Source organism: Pomacea canaliculata, linkage group LG1, assembly GCF_003073045.1.
Source record: "Pomacea canaliculata isolate SZHN2017 linkage group LG1, ASM307304v1, whole genome shotgun sequence".
Classification (NCBI taxonomy): Eukaryota; Metazoa; Mollusca; class Gastropoda; order Architaenioglossa; family Ampullariidae; genus Pomacea; species Pomacea canaliculata.
Window position 1 is genome coordinate 1,473,895 of NC_037590.1, and position 7,645 is coordinate 1,481,539.

At 36.2% G+C, this 7,645-nt stretch overlaps 1 protein-coding gene across 1 annotated transcript; it reads right to left on the reverse strand.

The window, feature by feature from the left end:
* Positions 1-328: 328 nt before the first annotated feature.
* On the reverse strand, positions 329-7,601 carry LOC112565368 (H/ACA ribonucleoprotein complex subunit 1-like). The gene is made up of 7 exons (XM_025240788.1): positions 7,471-7,601; positions 7,073-7,199; positions 5,584-5,634; positions 4,730-4,878; positions 3,070-3,129; positions 1,125-1,212; positions 329-887 (listed from the first exon to the last, which is right to left on the reverse strand). Exons 2-7 carry the CDS (start codon positions 7,185-7,187, stop codon positions 712-714), a joined length of 639 nt encoding a protein of 212 aa, XP_025096573.1. The 5' UTR covers positions 7,188-7,199; positions 7,471-7,601; the 3' UTR covers positions 329-711.
* Between the last annotated feature and the right edge of the window lie 44 nt (positions 7,602-7,645).

The following is a 7,645-nucleotide window of genomic DNA, read 5'->3' on the forward strand; positions in this document are numbered from 1 at the left end:
TTAGGACCTAGTGAAGGTTGAGAGTTTGCATGTTCATTCTCATTTTCCCAATTCTGGTCTCATATCATGGCTAATGAGCACTTTTCTTTAAGGAAGAGGAGATACAAACGTTTATGCAACCCATTACACCTTTTGGGCGAAGCAAAATAGCAAAAAATAAAAGGTCATCTATTTGTTAAATGTACTTTTTACTCTTTCTTGTACACACACTTTAGATAATCTTTGTGGTTATTTCCCTGTTCAACCATCAAAGGACTATTAAGCACATGAGCCACAGATATAAGCATGCAAGTACTGACACGCAAACATCAAGCTGAACAGCACTGTCTAGCACTCTAGTGTAAGCTTTACTATCCCAACAATCATTCAAGTTTTTGTGAACAACCAACGCATTTAAAACAGAAAAAAAATGCAACCAGGTGAAGTCAAAAGTACTGAAATCACCTATTTATGGTTGTCAAAAATAAAAGTATTCTTGTCAGATAATGTGCAGCTGCAGATGGTCTTGAATGAACACATTTAACTTTTGTTAAAGGCAATGAAACATCTGGAGAAAATGTGTTTAGGAAAAGTCTCAGGCTACAATCCCATTTTTGTCACAAGTAAAACAAAATTTATGATTTAGAAAAATATTTATTGGAAACTACACAAATTCCAACATCCACATCGCATGCATTCACCATGCATACCTAAAACAACAATCCATTAAAACTACTGGCCCCCTCGCCCCCCTCTGAATCCTCTGCCTCCTCCACCACCACGACCTCTGAAACCTCCACCACCACGACCTCTTCCGCGGTCAAAGCCACCGCCTCGTCCTCGGTCAAAGCCACCTCCTCTACCACGGAAGCCGCCACCTCCTCGACCACCACCTCTACCACCACGGTCTGCACAACAGAAAAAAAAAAAAGTAAAGAAAAAAGAAACAATACAATATTTCATTTTCAAGGAAACTCACTGTGTTAGACACTAATGTCTACTCAGATCTGATGGCTCAACAGCTCTAGCATGAAGCAATCTAGTATGGCCAGAATGTGTAAAATGTAAGCGATTCTCTTTCTATAACAAAGCACAAAAAGAATAGTTATCTTAAAGATGTGTGTGTAAAAGAAACTAATTCCTACCAGGTCGCCTTTTTGTCACACCACCTTGACCAGCAGGTTTGGGAAGAAACCTTACCAGCGGCATCAGGCGACCAGGATCAACAAAAAACTGAAAAGAGATTTATCTATAGAATTAAACCGCAAATGATAGTCCCATCATGAAGTAATGTGTTCACAATGCACAAACATCAATACTTGTTTATTCTTGACATATTACTGCCAGAGCAACAAGTCTTCTCAAATCCACATTTATTTTCAGAATATCAGTTGTAAATGGAAACTTAATGTCATTAAAGTGAATAAGTGTCGTGAAGGATGCTGTCACAAACCTACTGTTAATTTTTTATATTTTGTTTGAATGAGAACACAAAATGTTGGGAGATTGTGTTTTTTACTGCCACTTTTTCTTTGATGTAACGGCATGACCGAGGGGCTCCACTCCTATAAATGGCGAAGGTTAAAACTGAAGGGAGGAGAGTGATTTTTGCTGCTTGCTGTATGTCCTTGAGTGGGAAGGGGGAAGAATCTCTTTTCTTCAGTGCTGCGTGTGAGGTCCTGATCAAAGTGTAATTTATTTACCTGAAACCTGTAAAGGTTCTGATTTATTAATTAAAGAATGTTAAAGTAGTACTTTAGTGAATTTAAATGACTGTTAGATTTATAAGGAATATCTTTTTATATCCAGGTTTTTATTTTATCTTTCTTTATTTGTATGTCATTGCCTGTTACACCAGATCTAACTGTACTTGAAGAAGGGGGACAATTGGGAAAAAACTGTATCAGATTTCTTTGATGATGCTGAGGACATGACAGTAGACACTTCAAAAAGAGACTTGCTACCTTTAATGGAAGAGTTCTATAATGAAAAGGGGGAACCTAGTATGTTTTAATGTATGGTAAATGTAGTTGATTAATTTGTTGTTTTTTTCCTAATGTTATATTTATTTCTTAAATTCAGATTTTTGTTAGTGTTCGTGATCTAGTCAGAACATGACAATAGAGTTGGAAGTAATAGATGCTGAGCTGATTCCAAATAAACAAAGGAGGGAATGTGTAGATCTGGAATCAAGCTTTCTTCAATCAATCTTTGTTGTCTATACCAGGCATACTCCAAGACAGAAATTTTTCTTTTGCTCAAAAATAATTTACATATGTAAACATAAGATAATTTATATTTATATAAACATACATACCCATATAATGATATTTAACACACACGCATACCTATACCCTCTCATACACATGAACCATCCAATGCATCAACATCTCTCTCATCTCCAGATACAATTCTATTGAGGATCAATGAGGCACTATCGATCTTCAAATATGTGAGTGGTGATGAAAGTAAAAAACGATAAAATTAGAAACATAATTTCTATTCTTGCGACAGCTTTGTCAGTGGTTGTAGGTAATAAAGAGCATGACACCCAAGTTAGACAGTCACTTACACAATCATTTCACCGCAGGCCCATCAAATCATGATACTGCTACTAAACAAGCATCATCAGGAAAATCATTTGGCATTTCTCAAGAGTGTCTTTCAACCTTAAGATGAAAACCCAGTGATCAGGCAACAAGTCTATGCCAGCTCAGGGAGACGTAATTTGCTATTTCCCTGATTAGCCAGCCATAAATGACCTGAATATTTGCAACTGGCAGATGCAGATCATGACTTTCAACAATTAGCGTTGCTTTGTCGAAATACACTTATTTGACTAAAGATGGCAAAGAAAGTACAAAGGTACGTGTGTGTGTGTGTAGAAAAGCTTGCTTAAATGGTGGATTCCATCTTTTCTTCTGTCAAGATATACTTTCTCCTCAAATGGTGATTTGTCACTACTGAGCTAATATCAAGCAAATAAAAGCACCCTAAAGATGAAAGAGCAGAAATAAACTAGGATAAAATATTTTCAAACAACAAATTGAAACACCAAAAAGAAAGTTTATGAAAACAATTTTGACTTACTTTGGTATTCTTGGTAAATGATGATGACTTCATATTCTCACTCAGTTTTACCGAAAAGAACTATAGCTGTCAAGGCAAATTCAAATGAAAAGCAGACTGAGAAGCGAGGAAGAGGTGTAAAGCAGGTATATATCCTTTATCTCAATGACAACAAAGGGTACAGCAGAGGCCAGAACGCATAAAATAATAACTTTAACTGAAACTACAAATAAGAATTGGCACATATGCCTTCCTGCTGAGGGAAAATGGGCAATCACACAAAAATCACTTTCAAGTGAAAGTGTTTTATGGAGCACCAAGAACAGAAATATCACTTTTGAATATTGATTAGTTAATTTTTTTTTCATTCAAAATTTGAACCAAATCTGTCCAGTAGATCAGAAATGAAGTTAACTGCCCTTAAACCCTCATTTTTCTACCTGAAAAAATGGATGATTTAGCAATACTTTCAGGGCTTCTGCTTACGCAAAAAAATTGCGTACAGTACGCATTAAAAGATTTGGAGGACCCCTTCAATTTTCGTCAATGGGGTCCCAGGGGACTCCTTCAAATTTGGGCGAAGAACAGATACAAAATTTAGTAAGTGTAGTGTCTGACATCGTAGCCCAATCTATTGTTGTCGTCTGCTACAGGGTGAGAGTCACTTCCCTTGCACTGAGTTTTTTCCCTTACCGGGAAGAGTTCCATTAACCTGTTTCCAAGATGTTGACAGCATGATTAAAGTGAGCACCCCAAGTACAGCGAGCATAAGCTCATCACAGATGCTTGCACGCCTAGACATTACAGTGCTTTATGTGCCTGAAAGGCAGTTGAACAAAGTAGTTGATTTGTTGATTTTTTTTCACATTGTAAAGGGACCCCTTAGAGTTAGCCTGGGACACCTTAGAAATCTGAAGAAGGGGTCTTTGGACCCCAACGAATTTAGCCTTAGCAGAAACCCTGACTTAATATTTGTGCACACCTCTCATAAGATGTCTAACAAGTTTGTAGAAAAAAATAGGAGAGTACCATATAATGAAGGGGTGGGCAATTAATTTTCCCAAGGGGCCGCATGAGAAATTGGGATGGTTTTAGAGGGCCGGACTAATATAGTTAACTCAGTTTTACCCAATACTGTATATATAGTATAAATACCAGCGGGAGGGCCAGGAATGTGGCCCGTGGGACGGCCCTTGCCCAGGTCTGATATAATGGTTACTTCGAAGTAAATTTATTTTTTGATATATTTATTAGCATAGCCCATAAAGTATTTAAAATAAGATGTTTTTCACGCAAAATGATGAAAAAAGACACCGTATTTTTCTAGATTTTGATGCATCTGTGCCAGCATGTCTTTGATACTAATTAGTTTTTCAGTAACTTGAGACAGATGAAGCACCTATTCTTATGACGAATCTGTTATTCGCTGCTGACTACAAGGTAAAGACTGATCAATGATTGGTATTCTCCTGTAGCCAATGTCTTTTTAAAAACTTCATTTAAAACTTTTTCTGAATGGCAATAGATTTGTTCTAAAACTAGAAGACACATCACAACTGCAGCACAAATGTGGTGTGTTACAACTTGCAAAATACACAGAACTTGAGGAAAAAGTCTGTATTAGTAAAAGCCTAGCACACAGACTGCAACACCAGCGTAAATAAATCTTTACAAAGGATACGAAATCTCGAATGGGACCAAAAATTTCATCTACTTTCCCAACCAGTTGTTTGTTCTCCAGGTACACATAGGCATTAAACATAGGAACGCTCTCACTAGTACTCTTGCACACCAACTCCTCTTCACAGGGATGAGACATCACTCCTAGCTCTGAGCAGGTAAAAAAATGATAAAAGTAAAATGAAAAAATTAGATATTAAAAATAGGTGATCAATGTGGCTTTTATAGTCATGTGGTTATTATGATTGACTTTTGAACAGAAAGTAACATGATCAAGAAAAGAGACAAGAAACTCAGTTGACGGTCATCTATAAATTGTATGATATATCCCTTTTATTAGAGAAGGTAAACAGCAGCAAAAAAAAAAAAAAAAAAAAACCACACACAAAAAATAGGCTCTTCTCCACACTGAGCAGTAGAAATAATAGTGAGCCACCAACAGATAGCTTTGCAAACCGAAGGAATCTTTACCACTTAAGCATTAACTTTCCCCCCTAATCTTTATCAGACCATTTTGCTTATCAGGAAATCCCTTAAATAAAAGATAATGTCCTAGTTTTCACCCCAAAATATTTTTTTAGTTACTCCACAAAAATTTCAAGACATAATGAAAGCATTTATTTAAAAAAAAAGGGCAAAAAATACAATTTCAATAAAATGTTGGTCAAGTAACAAATGTGTCTTAATAGTGTCTTATTTCTGGCTGTGTCGTATAATAACTAGGGGAAGCCATCTTGAGCCATGGTTTATGTCAGTAAATATATGTTTCTAATTTAGCAGAAACATAAATGTAAGAAAATGAAACTGAACACAAGATCTGTGAATGCATTATTATATATTACATATTATACATACCGACAACCTCGCTTGGAGGTCCAAAGTCTTGATTGTTGAAGCCTCCGCGACCTGCAAAGAGATTATAGAACTTGAGAATTCAAAGATGTGCAGCCCTGTAAACAGACGCCACATGCAGAGAAAGAACAGCTTGACCACCTAGCTACATGACAGACAGGTTTGTTTAAATAGTAAGATGTTACAACATCTGTTTCACCCAGTTTATACAATCTTGAAAAATGGGCTACATTTATTAAATTAGCTAGTTTAGTCCTTGTTGCTTGAGGAGCATAGGGCTGCACACGTATTAAAATTGACACCGATTTCCAACGCTAAGTACCATTTCCTCTCTACCAGTCATCTCAATTCTACAAAAATTTAGGCTATTCCTTGTTACTCCTTGAGGAAAATAGGGCCGCAACAACATCTCACCAGCAGACCCAGTTTTGGGCAGATACTTTAACACGAAGAAGCATAATCAAGATAGATCACTCTCTAGAGACCAGTAATGATGAATGACTATTAGATAACAGCCAGCAGACAGGGAGATAGACAGGCACACTGAACAACATAAAGATGAAGGTATGAAGAAATATAGGTATTATAAACAGTGCAAAGATGAGTTACATGATAGTTAATATGACAAACAATATTACAAATAGTTAAGAATAGTAATTATCAACCAGCATCTGAACAAACATTCTTAGTACTTTCATCCATGGAAAAACTGTGGAGATGGTTAACTTATAGAAGTAATTTTGTATATAGTTGTTATAACAGCATGTGCAAGCTTTGGCTGGAAAATAGTTTGTTGAATGTTCAATAGTTATTCATTACATTTCTATTGTGTAAACTAAGAAAACTGATTGTGGATATCACTTCAGAAATCATTTCTCTGTAGTTGCCTTCTGTGGCATTGTTTAACTGGTCTTCTCCAGACAGAGATTTGTAATTTTCTAAACCTAGTCACTTTCTTTTGAAATGGTATCTGATCAGATGTGCAATGTCAATTCACAGAGTAGAAAGCACTTCAACTCTGAGATGTCTTTTGATGACAACGATGTACTTCTTGAATGTCTGACTATGAAAATAATACTCTATCAGATACAAAGGAGGACTTAAGCTTTTCTCTGTACGAAATAACTGCTGATGACAAATGACCCCTCCAAATGTCAACTATGTGACTAGATCGATTCTCATAAATTTTCTGTCCTCTTCAGAGATGGTGAGAATTGAGCTTCTTTGTTCTAAAAATGTTAGGAAACAAATCATGGTAATAAGCATTTTTTGGTAACCGTTTCGGGTAGTTGGTCTTTTAATGATACGTTTCATAACAATAAAAAAAGGTTTTTTCACTATTTCACAACAGTTCTGCTGTCAGAGTTATTTACTGCAATATGCACATTCTATGGTTTTTGTGAAAACTCTAGAAAAACCAAACTGTTTTGAGATGATAGGGATACTCTGAAAAATAACAGTATTAATATCAGCAACGAAAACATTAACTTACCTCGACCGCGAAAACCGCCTCTGTCGCCACCTCTTCCACCTCGGAAACCTCCACCTCCACCTCCTCCACCTCGGAAACCTCCACCTCCACCTCTACCTCTACCTCTGAAGCTCATGACAGTTTTGTTCTGTTTAATCCATTGAAAAAAAAAAAAAGGAAAAAAAATCATAACTTTTCCGTCAATGTATTGTCATCACAATATAACATGATCACTAAACTGAAGCATCTGCGTCCTAGTCCAGTAATCGGCTAGTATACTGTCAGTGGAACTTTGACTAGTGTACTGTAACTAAAAGCAGTTTGCCGCTCAGCATAATAAGTTAGACATATGATAATGTTTAATTGTGTACATTTTCATGAAGTAGAATGACGAACGAATTACTAAATGAAAACCTCACCCCAACAATGCCTCTCAGCCGCGTTTTCCCACGTGTTGTTGTAAGCTAAGTAGTCACGCATTTGCGACAATGAAATTATTATTTATTACACTTGTTCTAAGTATTTTATAATACTTCAATACAATTTAAAAAGAAATCGATGATAGTTTAAATTTATAGTTTATTAAGTTTTAAA

Bases quoted from the DNA above. Each gene is read 5' to 3' on its own strand.
- LOC112565368 (XM_025240788.1), bottom strand. From the start codon at position 7,187: ATGAGCTTCAGAGGTAGAGGTAGAGGTGGAGGTGGAGGTTTCCGAGGT. The intron at 5,635-7,072 runs GTAAGTTAATGT...ATCTCTTTGCAG, and splicing joins AGGCGGTTTTCGCGGTCGAG to GTCGCGGAGGCTTCAACAAT. The intron at 3,130-4,729 runs GTATCCTTTGTA...TGACAGCTATAG, and splicing joins TTGGTCCCATTCGAGATTTC to TTCTTTTCGGTAAAACTGAG.